Below are 23,705 nucleotides of genomic sequence, written 5' to 3' on the forward strand. Positions count from 1 at the left end.
TGCCTTAAATATCAGGTAACTTTCTGGGAAAACTAAAGCAGCTATCAGCACTTTCAAACTGCACAAAAGGGCCATTAGAGTTAAATTCAGATGAAAACTTAGAGGTTCACGTAAATCTCTGTTTAAGATCTTTAGTATTCCTCCTTTACCACATATCAACATTATGGAAACCCTTATATTAATAAATAAATAAATAAATGTAACAGTTATAGAATGCTGATTACAAAAAACCTGTGATATTATGATCACTTTAACGAACAACAGAAAAATTTAATCTGACTGAAACCAACACATCCTCGAAACTTCCTGGCAGATTAAAACTGTGTGCCAGACAAGACTTTAACTTGGGACCTTTGCCTTTCATGGGCAAGTGTTCTGGAAACATCCCCAAGGCTGTGGCTAAGCCACATCTCAGCAATATCCTTTCTTCCAGGAGTGCTAGTTCTGCAAGGTTCAGAGGAGAGCTTCTGCGAAGTTTGGAAGGTGGGAGACAAGGTACTGGCGGAATTAGATCTGTGAGGATGGGCTGTGAGGCATGCTTGGGTAGCTCAGATGGTGGAGCACTTGCCTCTAAAAGGCAAAGGTCCTGAGTTTGACTCTTGGTCCAGCACACAGTTTTAATCTGCCAGGAAATTTCATATCGGCACACACTCCACTGCAAAGTGAAAAAGTTCATTCTGGCAACACATCCCTGTGCCAAAACATTATTTTTCACATGGGAATTGAACTTAAGAACAGACTTCCAGAAAAACACAAAAGCAATTATTGAGGTCAAAACCTCTGGAAAACCTTTCAAGTCAATTACAGCATCATTGCTTTCATTCAACTGAAGAATATTTAAATTTATGAGGTGTGCTATATAAATGCTTAATATATGAACTATATTATTGTAATCCTAAATAAGTATGCATAGAAATCACTTTCATCTGTATACTAACTGACTTGTATAATGTCTTATGCAAAAGCTGATTTGTGACCAACAGGACAAGTAAAACAAATCTATAATGCATATATCCTCAATAAGCTCTTTACACAGAAGATGTTATTTTTAAATAAGGCTGAAAATACAGCTGGCAAGGCACTAACTAAAGAGTACAGGCTTCCATTTACAGTCAAAACTACATGAAATGCACAAGATACTTATTAAGTGGAAACATGAGAGACAAAACAATGAATATATAACATACCTTCCCTTTTTGGAGATCAGCTACCCATTTCCGCAACTGCACAAGGGAAGATTCTTGAATGAGACTCAATTCCCCAAGGTATCTTTGAATGTAATCTGTATCTAGTTCAAACTGTGATTCTGAAATATTCAAACCACTTCCCTATGAATTGTGCATATATTAATAAAGAAAACTTAATATTGTACACCATGACTATTAGTTTGAAGAAATTAATTGCACTCAACAAAAAATAAACACTATGTATGAAACTGGTGCTCAGTGTCAAAAAATGTGATAAAAAGCCAACACTACACTACATTAATATTTGAATGTTTCATAGTGTAGACATAACAGTTAGAAGTATTTTAGCATTCCAATTTACAGAAAGGAGGCAAGTTCAATTAGATCTCTAATTTTCTCCACAACTTTTAATTATATCATAACTTTATTCTTTCACCTCTTTTTGGAATATAATCGTATTAAGCACGTCAAAACTACAATTTTTTTCAGAATAAAAACTTACCAGCATTTGGAGACAGCATAGGAGGGGATGGTAAGGCTGCACTGATGTTTGAAGCCGATGCTCCCAATGCAAAGTCCCCAGATGAATCATTTGCTGTTTGTGCCCTGAAAAAACATATATGGTTACAAAAGTTGTTTAACACAGAGTACCACCACAGCTGCCTAAAACTATCTCAATATCACACCTCAGCCACCTCAGTAGAATCATGTCTGCAGACTGCTGCAACAAATGCAAACTCACTGTAGCATGACATGACCTGATCTACTTTTAACGCATCAGCGCACTCACCTCTCTTCCTCAGCTGCAGCGGAACCATCTTCAGGTTCTTGCCATGGTGGTATATAAACAACGCCTTCCTTTTTGAGCTCATTTATAAAGTGCTCAATTATTTCCTTTCCCTGCAGATTTGAAGTATATACAGATGATTGTCATTTTATAATCTAACACAGTAGTATTTCATTTCTGAATTTTCTTGAAACTGACAATAGTAATAAATTTCCCAACCACTTTAAAGTATTTTATTGTTAACTGGATACTTTGTTTGTACCCATTGGTTCTCTAGCACATTATGCCAGGATAAAAGCATATTCAACTCACCTTAGCTATGTTCTGTGAATACTGCTTCATAGCTAACTTCTCCATTGAATTTTCAAAGCCAAAAAAGGATTTTATGTCAAGAGTGGCAGACTGGTCGAAGCATGTCCAGTCTGGATTTTCAGGGTGGACCTGTATGGGTCAATATCACACACATGAAACTATTTGCACTATTTAATACTTCTAGGTTACATTCACTATATTTCATTTGAACAGTGTTATTGTGATACTGTTTTATACGACTTAAAGACTACGTTTCCCTGTCTATGTGAAGGCCAATCTCAGGAACTGCCATAGGGATTTTAATAAGGTTTCCATTACTAGATATACTGATTCATGAGGAAGGTTTCTGTACATAATTTATTAACACTATGTTATATGTTTATTAACACATGTCGTCCAGCCATAGATAGTTAATGCAACCTATGCAAAGCTGGGACGGCAGATTGTGTCCATATACAATATTTTATTGTAACAGAAATATTGATCAAATCTCACCTAACTTGCTGTTTCTTTCTTTCCTTCTTTCTTTCTTTCTTTCCTTCCTTCCTTCCTCCTCCCCTGCAGATTTGCATTTTGTGGAATGTATGCACAAACTTCACCATTTCATGAAAACTGCCACTATCATGGATGTCTGTTACTAGCTAACAGTGTTAGGTGAACACGATAGCTACCTGTATCATTTACAGTGTACCTTCAATATGAAAACAATGCATTCAAATTCTTGCATGCTTTTTTGAGTACATACTGGAGCAATTCTAATTCACTTGGTTAAATTTAATGCAGTGTACAAATTAATTTATTGATCTCCCATTTTTTTGTTAATGTATACATTAACTCATTCACCATCCTTGATGAAGGTTCCTCCTTAATGGGAGCTGTAAAAATCAATGATTGAATGAACCTCCTGTGGTTATGATAATTAATGAAAGCGTGTAACTTGTCACCATTGTCGTCTTCCACCATCACTGTCATTTTTCATCACCTGTGAGTGTGTATCACTAGTATTTTTTTCTGAGCAAAGACATGGCTGTTCATTTGCAATTTCAGTAGACATGAATTTACGTAGTGTATCTCTTTTCCATGATTTATCATTTTCCTCATAACTGTACATGACACTGTTAATAGATAAGTCATTACTTCTGGTTGCTTAGCTTCCTAGACTACCCTTTATCTCCAGGATGATTTGTAATGTTCTAATGTATACTAAAACAAGAATATAATTTGTTTCTGCACTAACTGGATGGAGCCAAGACATTTTTAATGCTAAATGGTATATATGTGAACAATACAAGCTGAATTAAGTTAACATTAAACTCTACAATGATTTTTGCTATTTCTCCATCTTCATAATATTGGACAGCCGCCTCTGTCACAATCTTATAATGCCATGCTTTTCTTTACAGTAAGACAAGATTGTCCACCCTCAGCTGAACTACCTCCAGAATAGTGAAGCATTTTTTTGGCAGTGTGAACTAAGTATGTGCATATAATTTGATAGCTAATCCTACTAAAAATATCTGGCACTACCAGTAGTTCAGCCATTGATCCACAAATACTGATCAAAGTTAAATCTAATAATTTTCGGATACTTTGTAAAGTAGCTAGGTCGAAAATCATCTAACATAATAAAAATTTAACATAGGTTTCCGTGTATCTGTTTCTCTCTTAAATCATCCACATGAACAATAACTTATTGGTTATCCTCGGCAGACACATCTATCCTCCCTTGCTGCTATGATTTCCATGCATAGATTGACACACAAAAAACATTATTATCCATCCATTATAAAAGGCCCATCATAAGGAAACTTTGTTGATGTGTGATGACTCACAATGCACAGAGCGAATCAGGACGAAAGATACGTGCTTTTAGGGATGATAGTATCAGCTTAATAAGTCACAGCTGCAAAATACTAACACGAATTCTTTACAGACGAATGGAAAAACTAGTAGAAGCCAACCTCGGGGAAGATCAGTTTGGATTCCGTAGAAACACTGGAACACGTGAGGCAATACTGACCTTACGACTTATTTTAGAAGAAAGATTAAGGAAAGGCAAACCTACGTTTCTAGCATTTGTAGACTTAGAGAAAGCTTTTGACAATGTTGACTGGAATACTCTCTTTCAAATTCTAAAGGTGGCAGGGGTAAAATACAGGGAGCGAAAGGCTATTTACAATTTGTACAGAAACCAGATGGCAGTTATGAGAGTTGAGGGGTATGAAAGGGAAGCAGTGGTTGGGAAGGGAGTGAGACAGGGTTGTAGCCTATCCCCGATGTTATTGAATCTGTATATTGAGCAAGCAATAAAGGAAACAAAAGAAAAATTCGGAGTGGGTATTAAAATTCATGGAGAAGAAGTAAAAACTTTGAGGTTCGCCGATGACATTGTAATTCTGTCAGAGACAGCAAAGGACTTCGAAGAGCAGTTGAATGGAATGGACAGTGTCTTGAAAGGAGGATATAAGATGAACATCAACAAAAGCAAAACAAGGATAATGGAATGTAGTCTAATTAAGTCGGGTGATGCTGAGGGAATTAGATTAGGAAATGAGGCACTTAAAGTAGTAAAGGAGTTTTGTTATTTGGGGAGCAAAATAACTGATGATGGTCGAAGTAGAGAGGATATAAAATGTAGGCTGGCAATGGCAAGGAAAGCGTTTCTGAAGAAGAGAAATTTGTTAACATCCAGTACTGATTTAAGTGTCAGGAAGTCATTTCTGAAAGTATTCGTATGGAGTGTAGCCATGTATGGAAGTGAAACATGGACGATAAATAGTTTGGACAAGAAGAGAATAGAAGCTTTCGAAATGTGGTGCTACAGAAGAATGCTGAAGATTAGATGGGTAGATCACATAACTAATGAGGAAGTATTGAATAGGATTGGGGAGAAGAGAAGTTTGTGGCACAACTTGACTACAAGAAGGGATCGGTTGGTAGGACATGTTCTGAGGCATCAAGGGATCACCAATTTAGTATTGGAGGGCAGCGTGGAGGGTAAAAATCGTAGAGGGAGACCAAGAGATGAATACACTAAGCAGATTCAGAAGGATGTAGGTTGCAGTAGGTACTGGGAGATGAAAAAGCTTGCACAGGATAGAGTAGCATGGAGAGCTGCATCAAACCAGTCTCAGGACTGAAGACCACAACAACAAACAACAGTATTGGTGATTCCTTAAAAAGACATATGCTCTGTTCTTAACAGTTTCTGAGGAAACTAATCAAAACAGTGGGGAGAAGGACAAATGTAGGTTTGTACATTTTTTCACAAAACATGTTCAAAAAGCCTATGCATTTTGCAGCTCAAGTGAAGCACACATTGAAATGGTCAGTAAATACATCACTACATAGCCTAACATTGCTTTGGTTCTACCCACATGTGAGTGCTGGTGAAGAATGACTGTGGTTGGCGGTAGTGATTTTCAAACACCTGTATACAGTTAAGAAAAGGGCATATGTTCATTTGAAGTTTTTTGTTCAGAATCACCAACACCATCATCCCTCAAAGCATGTACCTTTCCCTCTGTCTCACCCTGAATATTAACAAAGAGGTTAGAAAGTTGTGAGATGCATGTGCATCTCAGGTGTTCCAGTTTTGTGTCTGCGGGTTGAGTGATTGACATGTGTAACTATGTTTCCAATTACTTTTGTTAATTGTGAATGTGGGAGTGCATTGCTCACTAATTCTGGTCTCAAAAATAGGCTTGGTTGGGTGTGCACCTGCCTGTTGCAAATGTTATGTAGCAGTAATATGTGTCAGATTCACTGTGTGGAAGCAGGTCTAGCAGAACACACTAGTCTGCCACATTTATTGAGTAGTATGGTTTATATTTTACATGCAGCCGATGATAGAATTTTTGAACACGTTTTTTAAGGAAATGCACACACCTACGTTTTCCTTTTTCCCAACGAACATTAGTTTCCTCTCAGAAACTGTGTGGCACTGGTACTTGTGCCATAAAAAAATGTAATAACTGTCGTGATAGATTTTTGTGGAACTGATAAAATGAACATATTCTTTATTCAATATTGGTCAACTCCATCTACACCTACACCTTTAGTATGCAAACCACCGTGAAGTGCAAGGTAGAGGGTACATCCCATTGTACCAGTTATTAGGGTCTTTTCCTGTTCCATTCACGTATGGAACGTGGGAAGAATGATTGTTTGAATGTCTCTCCGAGTGCAGTAATTAATCTAATCTTATCCTCATGATACCTGAGAGAGCGGTAGGTAGAGGATCATTTAAAGAGAGTTCTTGAAAATTTGTTCACAGACTTTCTCGGGATAGTTTGCATCTCTCTTGAAGAGTCTGCCAGTTCAGTTCCTTCAGCATCTCCGTGACACAATCTCATGATTTAAACAAACTTGTGACCATCTGTGCTGCCCTTCTCTGTATACCTTCAATATCCCCCATTAGTCTTATCATATACGGATCCCACAAACTTGAGCAATATTCTAGCTCTGGTCACACAAGTGATTTGTAGACTGATTGCTCTTTCCCAGTATTGTACCACTAAACTGAATTCTACCACCTGCTTCACCCACGACTGAAGTTATGTGATCTTTTCATTTCATATCCTTACAAAGTGTTACACCCAGGTATTTGTACGAGCTGGCCAATTCCAACAGTGACTCAGTAATATTATAGTCACAGGATACTGTGTTTTTTGTTTTGAGAAGTGCAAAATTTTACGTTTCCGAACGTTTAAAGCAAAGTGGAAGATTTTACATTTCTGAACATTTAAAAGAAGTTACTAATCTCTGTACCACTTTGAAATCTTATAAGAGCTGACTGAACATTTATGCAGCTTCTTTCAGATAATACTTCATTATAGATAACTGCTTCACCTGATTTCACTATTAATACTGTCTGCAATGTCATTAATATGCAATGTGAACAGCAAAGGTACCAACACCTGTTATTTTCCCAATTAATTGTTAGATGATTAAAGAACTCACTGATGATTGTGCACAAGTGAACTGAAGTTTTCCCTGAAGGATCCAATTTTCATTTTATGCCCATCCTTTATACTGAGTCTTGCCCAAACAATCTCACATGCAGCTTCAATTTCTATCTCAGTGGATTTGAATTTCTTGTCTACTGCAACAAATACACAACCTCCATTTCCCATATGATTATCCTCTTGATTTACACTTAAATTTTCCCCAAAAATCTCACTGCTATCATATTCGAGTTTCCAGCTTTCTGTACCTAGTATTGAGTGAGTGTCACTGCTTTTCGTGAGCACTTCAAACTCTGGCACTTTGCTGCAAATGCTTTGGTAGTTTACCATTCGGATTGTAATATTCCCACCTGTGGGAGGCATGTCTTTCAATCTTACACCGATTCTTCTAGGTTTCCTACAGCTATCATTATCTGAATTGGATGGAGAGTCACCTAAACTAAAAAATCTCTTGGGTGTGTGCGCCCCACACACGATCAGCTACTCTAGTAGCAGCCTCTGATGTGTAGTGCACACCTGACCTATTTCAAAGGACCTACAGTTCTCTACCCTCTGGTAGAAGTCTGGGAAGTCGCAGCCTAGCTTGTCACAGAACCTTCCAAGTCTCTGGTTCAGTCCTTCCATTCCACTCAGAATCAAACAGCCACAATCAATTCTGGGGACAGTGCTGCAAATTGTGAGCTTCATTGAAACTCCATGCACAAGGTTGGTCTTCTCAACCTTCTCTTCCAGTTGCTGGAATGACCCAAGAATGACCTCGGGAGCCCAGATGACAGGCATCATTTGTACCAACATGCATCATAAGCTGCAGTTGGTTGCACCCTGTTCCCTCAATGCCTGCTGCAATAGCCTCTTTAACATATTGAATGAGAATTGCAGGCATACATGCCCAGTGCATCCGGTGTCCTTTCCTGTCTCTTGCTGCCATTTCCCTAAGGAGTGCCATCATTTGCTGAAAGTCTGAACTGCCGACAATTAATAAACCCTTACCCTTCTGTATTTCCCCCCTCCTGACACCAGACAAAACAGGTTTTCCCAGAATAGATGAAGTGCCTAGATCTACCTAGACACACCACTTGCAGTCAAGTGTATGAGTAATGACACATTCTTACTTTCTGCAGAGGAGACAGGATGCATGGGAGGGAATAGAACATGTTAACCCGCGATCTTGCAATTCAGCAACCTACCATTAAAGTTTGTGAGCTCGCTCTCTATGCAATGTGCACAACAGGATGAGAGCAAAAGTTTTATTCAGCAAGATATGACAGGGTAGGAGTTTACGAAGTGTATTAATTATTAACTACTGTCAAAGTGCTGTGAATGAGTATTGCTTGTTGTCATAGTCTTGATGCAACGTTCCATGCTAGTCTGTTCAGTGCAAACCTCATCATCTTTACACAAGTATTGTCACCTAAAACCATTTGAACTTCCTTTTTGTATTCAAGCCTTTGTCTCTGCCTACAACCCTCTCCCTGCTTCCATTTGTCAGCAAACTGATGATTCTTTGATGTGCCTGGATGCATCCTGTCAACCACTCCTTTCTTTCGGTTCAGTTGTGCCCGAAATTTCTTTTTTCAGGTCCTTCTCATTAGTTATTTTATCTGCCCATCTGATTCTCAGCATTCATCTGTAAAACCACTTTTCAAACACTTGTATTTCACTCTTGTCTGTGTTTTTATCTTCCCTGTTTCACATCCATATAATGTTGCACTCTAAACAAATAATTTCAGGCAAAGAGTTCCTAACACTTAAACATAAATTAATATTTACAAATTTCTCTCTTTTTAGAGAACTTCTGTTACTATTCCCAATGTGTAGGTCATACCCTTTTTACTTCTGCTATTTGTGCCACTAAATAACTAATGATGGCACAACTTATCTACTACTTTTTGGGCTTCATTTCCTAAACAATTCCCTCAACTTCACCCAATTTACTTTGAGTATATTCAATTACCCTTGCTGTAGTTTTGATGACATTCATCTTTTAACTTCCTTTCAACAAACCTGATTCTTTGTCATCTCACTCAACTGCTTGCACTATGTACAAGCTGAATGTTTTTCACTCACTCCATATCTACTTCCTCTCTGTCATGTCCTTCATCTCTTAATTAGAGTCTTGTTTCTCTATCAGTTGTAGTAACTTTTAAGTTCCTGTATTTTGTCCCCAGAAACTTCAGAATATCAAAGAAGGCTTTCCAAACCACATTGTCAAAAAGTTTTCTCTCTATCTAAACATGCTGTAAATGTGGGTTTTTCTGTAGTCAATCTGTCTTCAAAGGTAATGCTTAAGTTTTGTATTGCCTCACATGTTCCTACATTTCTCTTGAACCCAAACTGATCTTTCCCAAGGTTAACATCTACCATTCTCTCCATTTTTCTGTAAATAACTTCACAAACATAACTTGTCAAATTGAAGCTCAGTAATATTTGCATCTATCTATACCTGCCTTCTTTGATATTGGTATTATTTTCTCCTAGAATTCTGAAGATGTTTCATCCATTCCTCATCTCCTAAAAACCAAGTGGAAAAGTTCAGTAAGGACTGGTTCCCCCACGGATTTTAATAATCCTGAGTGAAAACCGTCTACTTCAGGTGCCTTGTTTCTATTTTGGTCTTTCAGTGCTCTGTCAAATTGTTTCAGGATAATTTTAAAATGAAACTTAAAGTAACAACCTTGAAAAAATTCTGCTCCTTCCTCAATTATATTAAGTAGCTGCTGTTTACCTCTTAGTGTTAATACACAGGGTCTCTCACAATTCCTATAACAGGTATCTACAGATTGTAGAAGGGACTTTAATAGACAAAGTTTTGATAAGAAACCCATGTCCATTTAGATATAAATTAAGTTTGAATAACAGATCACTTTCAAAGCTCCCACTTCACGGTACACATGAACTGGTTACAATGAATTCTGACCTGGGAGCTCTCCATGAGCCTATGGCATGGACTATGTTTCAATCACTCATCATTGGGTTCCTTTCTAAGTGATGAAGGACATCCTTTGCGAAGTCTAGAGTGCAGCATGTCCATGGAGCAACACAGTCAACCCTCCTAGTTGCAAATGTACCAGTTTCTCTTAGCCATTGTTATGGTTGAACAAAAACGGTATGTGACGTCATAGCTATGACAGGGATTGACAATGGCACCCTCTTCTCAGTTTGTGTGCTTATCATGAAGTGGGAGATCTGAAAGTGATTCCAACTTTGAACTTACTTTATACACAAATGTTAGAATTCCATACATGGATTCCTTATCAAAATTTTATCTACAAACTCTTCTCTACAAACCCTAGAAGTCTGTAATATGAATTGTGGCTCACCTCATGAAGATGAATAAATGTTTATATGTTGCAAGAATAGAGGCCAGTTTACAGGGTACAGTTTTACCTGTTATATAGCAAACATGTATGCCTACTTGTTTAAGACTTTTGTACATTTTACTGTACTTTGTACTGTGCTGTGTACATTGTAATCAATATGAAACTAATCATTGTAGTGTGTAACTAATGTCATTAAGAAGTAAATTTATTGAAATGTGAATGCAGGTACTTCAAAAAATTTTAACACAATTGTTTCCTGTGCGCAATGTTTTTGTTGTTTGTTATTGAGGAGTAATAACTTTATTAATTTTACCTGCATTGTCCTACATAACTTGACTAGACACCACTCAGTGATGCTACGCACAGAACCAAAGTATCCAGCTCTCCAAGTCATGCAATGAGAGGCACTTAAAAGTGAAAGAACTCTGCAACTTTACTTCTGTGTCAACTCTATTCTGTCACTTTGTTCAGCTGAATATTAAAGAATTACTGTTTCAGCAAAATGCAAGGCCAATGATGGCCTTCACATAAATATAAAGCAGCATGGGAAGTTATCAAAACTGAAATAAATTGTCAAGAGAAAGACTGCAGCATTCCAATTCCTCCTGTCACACTAAACAATTACTTTGCCAATCCTATACCAGAAACCAACATCACCAGCTGCTGTGGCCAAGCGGTTCTAGGCGCTTCAGTCTGGCACCGCACGGCTGCTATGGTCGCAGGTTTGAATACTGCCTTGGGCATGGATGTGTGTGTAAGTTAGTTAGGTTTAAGTAGTTCTAAGTCTAGGGGACTGATGACCTCAGATGTTAAGTCCCATAGTGCTTAGACCACTTTTTTGAAACCGACATCAAGGAAGATGTAAGCAAGGCTGAAGCACTGCTGCCACCATTACACAATAAACCTCTAATTTTCTTATTAAACAGATAAGAGAAGAGATAATAATGCCCTTAATTAATAAAGAAAATATCAACAGATGGAGTGTATGCAGAATGTTTAAAAATATCCATAATCAAGTCAGTCCATAAGAAAGGTAGCACATCATCACATGGCAATTACCAACCAATTTAACTAGTCCCAATTATTTCCAAAACAACAAAGCACTGTATGCACCAGCAGATGAACCAATATTTTGAACATAATAATCTAATCTGTCCTGCACAGTATGGCTTTAGATCTACCCTCTCCACCATGAAAGCAGCTGACAGTATTAAAGAAAGCCTTTGATACAATGTCCCATATTATCCTAATAAGAAAGCTATGGTACTATGGAATTGTGGAGAAGCCCCTACTCCTACAACAGTCATACCTAAGTAATAGAAAACAGTTAGTGCATGTGTGAATAGTAAAAAATCAGCTCCTCTGCGTGTTAAAGGAGTGCTGCAGGGCTCTGTTCTTGGGCTCTTTCTGTTCATGACATTTATAAATGATCTGGCTTCCTTATTGCCCTGTGGCACTGTACTATATGCAGATACCAGATTAATAACTCAGAATACTAACAAGGATGAGTTACAGCTGAATGCTGAATGTAGCAATAGCAGTAGAGGTTTGTACCTCCTGGTTTCAGGCTAATGCGCTACACAAGTAATAGGAAAGCAGAACACTGTATTTAATCTGAATGACCCCAAGAAGGAAAATAAATCAATGAAACTTCTTTGATTCCATATTGATCAAAGTTTAAGCTGGGATACACATACAGCTCCAGACTCGTACATGTGATTTATCTGCTATATAATTGAGAGGCCGTGTAAGTGAAACTCTGCTGCACTATGCATGCTTTGCTTTCTTCAATTTCCTTCTGACAAGGAATTTTGCTATGTGGAAACTCACCTGGATCTAAGACTGTATTTAAGGTCATCAGATGCATTGTGGGACTCTCACAATCATGTAAATACTACTTCAAGGAAATGAATATTATGACTGTACTTAGTTTATATATTTATAGTTGCCTAGTATACACCTGGATAATTTTGACATTGAGATGTCAATACACCATCATAACACTAGACAGACACACAATTGACAAGCCCCACTAGCAAAGATCCGCAATAGCTATCAATATCTTGGTGTCACATATTTTAACAAACTACCCAAAAATGCCTAGATTATTTAGATACAAAGAGAGTAACATGATATGCTGATTCATTGTGGCATACTGTATTTGGTTTGCACAAAGTGATCATTTTGTGTTACAATGTACTTTTCTGAAGTAGTTACTTATGAAACAGCCTCCTTAGCCTAATTAGGGAACGATGACTGTAATGTTGTAACTATAAAACGTATGACAACACCAATCACATGTAAACATGTTCAAAGGTGAATAAATATTCAATTCTATTACATGTTTGTTTGACAGTCATTGCTTCTGGTATCTGCAGGTCATTTTGGTTTGTTTGAAACTGCTAATGCGAGTTTTTGTGAGATTAAAACAAATCATTTACTTTGAACCTGTTGTAGATCCATTCTCTCATCTCAAAGATGTCTCGAATGGATGTGTTTGCGACCTTGATTTATAGAATTATGTTGTCAGGGAAAACAGTTTTGGACAGCCCCCTAAACTCAATGAGAAGTCATTTATGTAGACTTAGAATACGGATCAAGTCAGTACTGAATCCTATGGCACTCAAAACAAAACTCAGAATGAGGGAAAAAAATATGATGAAGAGCAATTTGTCACAGAGTTTACACTGCAAGGTTACAGAGAACTCCAATGAAGTAACTTGCTGTTCAGCTCTTCTGGGACTTTACAGACAAAGCTAAACACGATCGGTCAATGAGTAATTCTATTTCAGCATATGCAGCATTTCCTCATTCTCGAGTACTTTTCACTTTTGAAAACTGATAAAATATAATTAAAGCGCACAAAATTGAAGATTCCTTCTTATTTCTCTTTTCTTGTAGAAGAAATTTTTTAATTAACATAATTCTGAAAGAAGTTGACGCACACCATATTCCTATCAGAGATCAACTTCATTCACAGTGAATTTGGTAGGTGGTACAAGAAAAGTCCAATTTTAATTTAAAATGTTAAGTGGTTGCTGTTACCAGTGGCAGTTAGTGTAGACCTTTCCAGTTTATACGCATTTATTTATTGTTTTGTAAGTGACAAACATGGTGGTACATGACCATTTTTAACAGGCTTGAGACGCAGCAGTCACCAGGAATGATACAGCAATGGTGGACAAGCAGTAAAGGACAAATGCAACACTTCATGTTAGAACAATTAAGAGATTTCATGTTAGAACAATTAAGAGATTTCATGTGGATTTGATGTGTGTTGGTATGTTATTAAGTGCAATAGTAAACAACTACTCACAAGAAGAAGAAGAAGAAGAAGAAGAAGGATTCTCCAAGAATTTCGAGAGCAACAATATGAGAGAAGGAAAGTTGCTACTCACCATATAGCAGAGATGCTGAGCCACGATAGGCACAAGCATCTCTGCTACATGGTAAGTAGCAACTTTCCTTCTCTCATATTGTTACATTCCATCCTGGATTTTCCATTGTTTAATTTCAAGAGCGATATATTTTAATACAGACTCACACCATCTGATCACTTTGCAGTAAGGACCATGTAAATTGGAGCACTATCACATGCAAAAATCTATCACCATTTAATACTTTTGGAGGTACAAAAACAAAATAGAGTGTGTGTGTGACTGGAAAATCCATAACTTGTTATCAAAAAAGTTCCTTACTACAGAAGGAGGTGCATATGAAATTGCAATGTAACATACTGCTTGAGACCATTTGGACATTACATCCTTCTTGCAGAAATTACAATTGCAATAAGACAGAGTTGATACTACAGTCAAGGAATCCAATTACACCATCCTGCATGTCTTGTGTTTGTCCAGTTATTTCTTATTGTGCTGACATTTTCAAAAAACAATGCTACTCTCAAAATACATAAGCAAATAATACAGTGAATATAATTCTTTAGTTTTGTTTGTATACTCACTCATGAATTTTGGCTTCTCACATCCAAGGATAATTTTGTTTCATAATGTGTCAGCAAAGAAATCTACATGTATAAAGGTGTGAATTTCATAAGAATAAATAGCCTCTGATAACTTATTTTCATTTGTATGATGATTAGAACTGTCAAAATTATTGCTACTATATGTTCTGAAAAGTAGGAGCCATGCATACTGACCCAAAAGCAGTTATCGCCACAGGAAAGGGATTATGATTTTGCTAGTTTTCCCTGTTACTGTAGATAACTGTCCTCATTTCCACCAATGAGCTGTGACTTTCGCATCTTTAGTGTAGCCTTGACACTGCATCCGATCAAGCTGTTCAGCCTTGTTTACTGATGTATCCTACTGTCACCCTTAGGTCATTCTCAACCTAAGCAAACATTACTATCTGATGTCTTACTTTTTGTACATTAATCTCTGGGTCATTGTGCTGATGCAACGAAACAATGCCTGCATCACTTAGACATTTATCATTTTAATTTAACCCTTTATGTAGCAAATATAAAAGTTGTAGAGAAAAAAATTTTCCTTGTTTTTCCTCACTATATAGACTTAGAATAATGATGATAAATGTTTTAATTGTAATATTTATTTGTTATATAAAAAATACAAAATGTCGTATGAGAGCAACATTGCCAAATAGTGACACTGATATGCCAAAGGTAATCTACTTTGTGCTTTACTTCAGTTCATTTGTGATAAATGTGTTCACAACCAACCTATTGTCTTCTTACATGAGAAAATCAGTCTCCTGACACACACAACAACTGAAAACAAAGGTTACCTACCATTTATTGATAATTTCACATATCAATTACATTTTGCATGAAAAGCTTTGCAACAATTTCTTTCAGGTACAAAACACAGAACTATATTGCACTTACAACGCGTGACTGTCAAGTAACCTCTTGGGCAATAACGACATCGACCTTTTGATCAACGAGTAGACCAGCGGTCAAGGTCACTGAACCTCACATCTTGTATAGGCACTGGAATCTCTGCTCTCTTGTTGGGAGGTGGAAAATTAACTGTTGTTGTTGTTGTGGTCTTCAGTCCTGAGACTGGTTTGATGCAGCTCTCCATGCTACTCTATCCTGTGCAAGCTTCTTCATCTCCCAGTACCTACTGCAACCTACATCCTTCTGAATCTGCTTAGTGTATTCATCTCTTGGTCTCCCCCTATGATTTTTACCCTCCACGCTGCCCTCCAATACTAAATTGGTGATCCCTTGATGCCTCAGAACATGTCCTACCAACCGATCCCTTCTTCTGGTCAAGTTGTGCCACAAACTTCTCTTCTCCCCAATCCTATTCAATACTTCCACATTAGTTATGTGATCTACCCATCTAATCTTCAGCATTCTTCTGTAGCACCACATTTCAAAAGCTTCTATTCTCTTCTTGTCCAAACTATTTACCGTCCATGTTTCACTTCCATACATGGCTACACTCCATACAAATACTTTCAGAGATAACTTCCTGACACTTAAATCTATACTCGATGTTAACAAATTTCTCTTCTTCAGAAACGCTTTCCTTGCCATTGCCAGTCTACATTTTATATCCTCTCTACTTCATCCATCATCAGTTATTTTGCTCCCCAAATAGCAAAACTCCTTTACTACTTTAAGTGTGTCATTTCCTAATCTAATACCCTCAGCATCACCCGACTTAATTCGACTACATTCCATTATCCTCGTTTTGCTTTTGTTGATGTTCATCTTATATCCTCCCTTCAAGACACCATCCATTCCGTTCAACTGCTCTTCCAAGTCCTTTGCTGTCTCTGACAGAATTACAATGTCATCGGCGAACCTCAAAGTTTTTATTTCTTCTCCATGGATTTTAATACCTACTCCGAATTTTTCTTTTGTTTCCTTTACTGCTTGCTCAATATACAGATTGAACAACATCAGGGAGAGGCTACAACCCTGTCTTACTCCCTTCCCAACCACTGCTTCCCTTTCATGTCCCTCAACTCTTATAACTGCCATCTGGTTTCTGTACAAGTTGTAAATAGCCTTTCGCTCCCTGTATTTTACCCCTGCCACCTTTAGAATTTGAAAGAGAGTATTCCAGTCAACATTGTCAAAAGCTTTCTCTAAGTCTACAAATGCTAGAAACGTAGGTTTGCCTTTCCTTAATCTTTCTTCTAAGATAAGTCGTAACGTCAGTATTGCCTCACGTGTTCCAGTATTTCTACGGAATCCAAACTGATCTTCCCCAAGGTCGGCTTCTACTAGTTTTTCCATTCGTCTGTAAAGAATTCGTGTTAGTACTTTGCAGCTGTGGCTTATTAAACTGATTGTTCGGTAATTTTCACATCTGTCAACACCTGCTTTCTTTGGGATTGGAATTATTATATTCTTCTTGAAGTCTGAGGGTATTTCGCCTGTTTCATACATCTTGCTCACCAGATGGTAGAGTTTTGTCAGAACTGGCTCTCCCAAGGCCGTCAGTAGTTCCAACGGAATGTTGTCTACTCCGGGGGCCTTGTTTCGACTGAGGTCTTTCAGTGCTCTGTCAAACTCTTCACGCAGTATCGTATCTCCCATTTCATCTTCATCTACATCCTCTTCCATTTCCATAATATTGTCCTCAAGTGCATCGCCCTTGTATAGACTCTCTATATACTCCTTCCACCTTTCTGCTTTCCCTTCTTTGCTTAGAACTGGGTTTCCATCTGAGCTCTTGATGTTCATACATGAGGTTCTCTTATCTCCAAAGGTCTCTTTAATTTTCCTGTAGGCAGTATCTATCTTACCCCTAGTGAGATAAGCCTCTACATCCTTACATTTGTCCTCTAGCCATCCCTGCTTAGCCATTTTGCACTTCCTGTCGATCTCATTTTTGAGACGTTTGTATTCCTTTTTGCCTGCTTCATTTACTGCATTTTTATATTTTCTCCTTTCATCAATTAAATTCAATATTTCTTCTGTTACCCAAGGATTTCTACTAACCCTCTTTTTACCTACTTGATCGTCTGCTGCCTTCACTACTTCATCCCTCAGAGCTACCCATTCTTCTTCTACTGTATTTCTTTCCACCATTCCTTTCAATTGTTCCCTTATGCTCTCCCTGAAACTCTGTACAACCTCTGGTTCTTTCAGTTTATCCAGGTCCCATATCCTTAAATTCCCACCTTTTTGCAGTTTCTTCAGTTTTAATCTACAGGTCATAACCAATAGATTGTGGTCAGAGTCCACATCTGCCCCTGGAAATGTCTTACAATTTAAAACCTGGTTCCTAAATCTCTGTCTTACCATTATATAATCTATCTGATACCTTTTAGTATCTCCAGGGTTCTTCCATGTATACAACCTTCTATCATGATTCTTAAACCAAGTGTTAGCTATGATTAAGTTGTGCTCTGTGCAAAATTCTATCAGGCGGCTTCCTCTTTCATTTCTTAGCCCCAATCCATATTCACCTACTACGTTTCCTTCTCTCCCTTTTCCTACACTCTAATTCCAGTCACCCATGACTATTAAATTTTCGTCTCCCTTCACTATCTGAATAATTTCTTTTATTTCGTCATACATTTCTTCAATTTCTTCGTCATCTGCAGAGCTAGTTGGCATATAAACTTGTACTACTGTAGTAAGTGTGGGCTTCGTATCTATCTTGGCCACAATAATGCGTTCACTATGCTGTTTGTAGTAGCTTACCCGCATTCCTATTTTCCTATTCATTATTAAACCTACTCCTGTATTACCCCTATTTGACTTTGTGTTTATAACCCTGTAGTCACCTGACCAAAAGTCTTGTTCCTCCTGCCACCGAACTTCACTAATTCCCACAATATCTAACTTTAACCTACCCATTTCCCTTTTTAAATTTTCTAACCTACCTGCCCGATTAAGGGATCTGACATTCCACGCTCCGATCCGTAGAACGCCAGTTTTCTTTCTCCTGATAACGACATCCTCTTGAGTAGTCCCCGCCCGGAGATCCGAATGGGGGACTATTTTACCTCCGGAATATTTTACCCAAGAGGATGCCATCATCATTTAGTCATACTGTAAAGCTGCATGCCCTCGGGAAAAATTACGGCCCTAGTTTCCCCTTGCTTTCAGCCGTTTGCAGTACCAGCACAGCAAGGCCGTTTTGGTTATTGTTACAAGGCCAGATCAGTCAATCATCCAGACTGTTGCCCTTGCAACTACTGAAAAGGCTGCTGCCCCTCTTCAGGAACCACACGTTTGTCTGGCCTCTCAACAGATACCCCTCCGTTGTGGTTGTACCTACGGTGCGGCTAACTGTATCGCTGAGGCACGCAAGCCTCCCCACCAACGGCAAGGTCCATGGTTCATGGGGGGGAAAAATTAACTGATTGGACCTAAATTACTACTGCATAAGCATTCCAATAAAACACACTCAAACACTGCATCAGTAAATGAGTACAGGGAATACCAACACACCTTTTGTGACATAATATCATGACAAGCTCGCAATGCCAATGACAAACTGTCACTGTATCACAGTAATGGCACTGTCTGAAGAGGAAAAATGTGGTGGAAAATCATACTGCAATGAAGTGTGCCTATAATCTACAAAAAGTAAATTGGGATTTTCTGCAGTCTAATTTAAGATATGGTCAACAGGTGGAGTAGGATTTTCCATGGGCTTGGTGTTGAATTAAAACTGATTGGTGACTCCATGGAGTGCTGTGTGCACAACGTCCATATATGTTAAATTAAAAGAAAGGTCAGCGCTGGCCATAATATTGATGTTTTATTGATGGCAAAATCGACTTTCAATCACATAGTGATCATCTTCAGTGCTGGAAGTTAAAAATTTCACATAGCGATCAATGAATAAAAACAAAAATCCACAAATACGCCTGAGTATAAACCAACAATTGGAAAGAACATACCTGTGGTGTACAAATTAAACTCATAGACACTGGTATCTAGTTATCACTAACCAAAGCTGAGAAGCGATCACAATAACTGAAGCCGCTGTTTACATTCACCTATACAGCAGACCTCGGTGTGACAGGATCTTGGGACGGCCTCTATGTGGCGTGTGTGTCACATGAAGACTTAACAATTCTTTATTTGCTGAGAGATTACCACAAAAATACCAAAGTTCACTAGCAAATCATTAATTGATTATTTCAATTTTGAAATTGTACATTAAAAAACGCATAGCAAAAAAGACAGGGGGAAATGCACATCTTGCCAACATACATCGGTGTGTTATTTTCAAACAACTTAAAAAACATGTCCGAATAAAAATCAACAGTTGAAGTTATATGGTGTCAGATTACAGGACTAGAAAAGAAGAAAAATATGCAAATAACATGACATCAAATGTAACAGAATTTGTTATCCTGTGGCTTGTGAAGTTTCACAATGCCACTGAAAGTGGGCATTCTCGGATTCATTGGTATTAAAGTTTTTTTAAGAAATGGGGTGAATAACCCATCTGTTTCTTTAACTGCCTTCTTAATTTCTGTGACGAACTTAGCTGTGGGGTTACATGAGTATGTTTTGAACATAGGGCTGGAGAAGAAGTCCTGTGCTTTTTGTACATAGTCGGCCTCCTATTAGCGTATTTTTTTTATGCATTTTTTTTTTGTTTTTTCTTCATTTTAAATGTAAACCACTAAACTCAAATTGTGCACTGCGGGGCTAGTGGCCCCGCGTTGTTCCCTTCTTCATTAGATGGCAGCACTTTTGCCACTCTGGTTTACCAATTTGCCTCATCGTTCGCATCCGCTACTCCCTGTTCTGCACTTATAGGCAGCACACTGCACCTGGTACAGGCGGCACTCTGGGACCACAGCACAAGTGTCATGATATCATTTGTATATTTCCCTACCTAGGCAGTCGTCCATAGTACTGTATGGGGCCACTTGCGCATTGACATACATTTCACAGCATCCAGCCCAACCACTGGTTTCGAAATGTTTTTTAAAAGTTTTTAAAACTTTCTAGGGGAAAAAAAACTTTTGTTTGTTTTTTTGTATGTGTTTCGGCATGTGAAAATTATCTCCCGTCTTTTGCTATTTCCAGTACAATACCTGAGGATGGGCGTATAACAGTCCAAAACCAGTCGTGTGAAAATAAAGAAATTTACAATGGAAGCGGTATTTTCAACCTCTTCCAAAGTAGCCAAGATGGTATCCACAAGAGAGCTGCAGATTTATGTTCAAAGACAAAAGAGAAATTACACTGATCTACCATGAAGATGTAAATGTAACTGAAGATTATGACAGATGTCTTGTCTTGCATGTGGCAGGATGATAAGCATTACGAACTACCAGGATTTACTTCTGTGGACCTCGAGCTGCTGTCCATGACCTGTTGCTGTAGAGCGATTGGAGGAAACCAAAAGACCAAACACTCACTGTCATTTTAGTGTATGTCCTTGCTGGAGTCATGTGGGCAATGTAAGAAGTGGAGCATGTATGGCTCTGATAGAGGCACAAATTGGTACACACATCAGTGGAAACTTAAAGGACTGTGAATTTCAACTGTTCACCACTGTCGTGGTATTCTGCATTATAGAAACACATGGTAGTGCTGAAAGCTATAAAGCTGGCAGTTTCTATTTTTTTAATAAGTGCAGTTAAGAAAAGGCTGAGATCTTGGTAAGTAAGTAGGTTTGGAATACTTCTGCTCATTAATCAGAAGTCATTTATTAAAATAAATAAAGATCATACTAGCCAATAATTCTGAACCCCATAGATGAGCTGGATGTTCTGAGAACAATAAAATCACTCAAAAATAAAATGTCTTCTGCTCTGGATGAGCTACTTTTTTGTATATCTGACGTGCTACTGTAATTTCCAAACCTCTATTAAACATTGAAAACATCTTTTTATAAGGCATTTTTCTGGCTGAATTAAGTTTCCAAAATAAAGTCTCTAAACAAAAAGCAAGACATCCACAAATTGGTAACTATGAACTTATATCGTCAATGTCAGCCTTTTCAAAAATATTAGAAACTACTATAAAAAACAGTTACCAAATTTACTGTAAAATTTTTACCTCCTTCCTCCAATTCAGCACTCCTATAAAAGTAGGACTACTGAAACATCTACAGGTTCATCCACGGATGGCACTGAGTGGACTGAGCCAGAACACAGCATTAAAGTGGTACATTTTGACTCATCAAAGCTATTTGATACATCTAATACACTATCTTGCTGGAAAAACTAAATGACATTGGTATAGTCATCGTCACTGGGATAGTAAAAGAATTGATTCTGTCTTATCTTGAAAATACATATCAAGTAATAGAAATCATCTTGACTAACAGTCAAAATCAAGGAATTAAATTCACATGGCGCTTCCATCCAGTAACAATACCTGAAGACTTCTCATATTCGTTATTTATGTTACTAATAATGCTGACATTATTTGCAGATAAGACAAGAGTTTTAATAAGAAATGTAAATTAGCCATTAGCAAACATGCAAGCACAGTTCTGAGGGAGACTGATTCATCTCAAATTTACTGACTGTAAATCTTCTAAAATGCCGTTTCATTCATTTGACGAAAACAATGTCTCAAACAAGAACTCTGTATCAGTAGCCATCAAATATAGAGGGTGGCTATAAAATTATTGGGTTTGTATATGGATGAAAATATAGATCACTAGGCCTATAATCTACCCAGTATGCTCTCCTTTATGTTTAATATCTCAGATCTGCAGAATAGAATTGCCAAAACTGCATATTTTCATATTTTCACACTGCTGTTACATATGGGATACCATGGGGACATGGTAAAACTAACCTAAAAGCAGTTTTGCCTTACGGAACAGGCTGCAAGAACAATTACAAAAAGTTCCAGATTAACATTCTCAAAATAACTATTTGTTCAATTAAACATACTTCCTTTGCATTGTCTCTATATTCATAAAGACTGCAATTAGCATAATATCAAATTAGGACAAGCTGAAAATTAATTCCTATGTACATCCATTTATGTATTCTCATGTCAAACACATGTTATATACACAGTTGAGACTATAACTATTTTAATTTTGCCCAAAACTTTGCCATTTCCAAAGTGTTTTTGGCTTCATGATGAAGTTCATTTCTGTGCAGGAGGCTGAACACAACAATATGTAACAACATTCATGTAATGGGAGTAAATTTTGGAAAAGTGTGGTAAGTTCCTATGGGACCAAACTAATGCGAGTTAAAATAAGGCTATGCAAAGGTCTTTAGTATTAGACAGTGTAACACGCTTTCAGATGCCATAAAAGCTATCAAGATCAGAACAATATTCAATGACACAGATGCCTAATCTCTCCTGTTGAACTGCTTGTCTGATGTGATTACTTGGCCATATGCAATAAATAGTAGTTGAATCTTACAGGAAAAGATCATGATACAATTTACATCAATTATTAATGTTAATTAAGCATTCGGAAACTGCTGAGGAAGCAGAAGCTATTGCACTCTTGGTTCAAAAGGGAATGCGCAAATGATGACACGCAAAGGTTAGTCAAGATTCGTATGTCTGTGAAAAGATCTATGTGTGAAGCATACAACTACCACCACTGTCGTACCCTAGCAAAAGATCTGGCAGAGAACCCGAGAAAATTCTGGTCCTTTGTAAAATCACTAAGTGTGTCTAAGGCATCCATCCAATCACTTGTTGACCAGTGGCAGATGAAGATAGCAAAACGAAAGACCAAGTTTTAAATTTCACATTCAAGAAATTGTTCATACAGGAGAATGATACAAACATACCATTGTTTGACCATCAGACAGACACCTATGTGGATGACATAGTAATAAGTATCCATGGCATAGAGAAACAACTTAAGGAGTTGAAAACAAATAAGTCACCAGGTTCAGATGGAATCCCAATTCGGTTTTTCAAAGAGTACCCCACAGCATTGGCTCCTTACTTAGTTTGCATTTAACATGAATCTCTCGCCCAGTGGAAAGCCTCAAGTGACTGGAAAAAAGGGCAGTTGACTCTCGTGTATATGAAGGGCAAAAGAACCGACTCGCAAAAATTATAGACCAATATCCCTAATATCAGCTTGCAGTAGAATCCTTGAACTTATTCTCAGTTCAAATATAATGAATTTTCTTGAGTTCAAGAAGCTTATGTCCACGAATCAGTTCAGTTTTATTAAGCATCACTTATGTGAAACTCAACATGACCTCTTCTCACATGATA

The 23,705-nt window shown here is 37.7% G+C and overlaps 1 protein-coding gene across 2 annotated transcripts in view; it reads right to left on the bottom strand.

Moving 5' to 3' along the window:
* Window positions 1-23,705, bottom strand: part of LOC124709160 (SEC14-like protein 1) — a 222,414-nt gene that overhangs the window by 23,610 nt on the left and 175,099 nt on the right. For both annotated transcript variants that reach the window (XM_047240820.1, XM_047240821.1), the window contains exons 4-7: window positions 2,287-2,415; window positions 1,978-2,087; window positions 1,690-1,793; window positions 1,188-1,306 (exon numbers count right to left, since the gene is read on the bottom strand). In XM_047240820.1, coding sequence (XP_047096776.1) covers window positions 1,188-1,306; window positions 1,690-1,793; window positions 1,978-2,087; window positions 2,287-2,415 — 462 coding nt within the window. The remainder of the gene's footprint in view (window positions 1-1,187; window positions 1,307-1,689; window positions 1,794-1,977; window positions 2,088-2,286; window positions 2,416-23,705) is intronic.

Source organism: Schistocerca piceifrons, chromosome 1 (assembly GCF_021461385.2).
Source record: "Schistocerca piceifrons isolate TAMUIC-IGC-003096 chromosome 1, iqSchPice1.1, whole genome shotgun sequence".
NCBI classification, from domain to species: Eukaryota; Metazoa; Arthropoda; class Insecta; order Orthoptera; family Acrididae; genus Schistocerca; species Schistocerca piceifrons.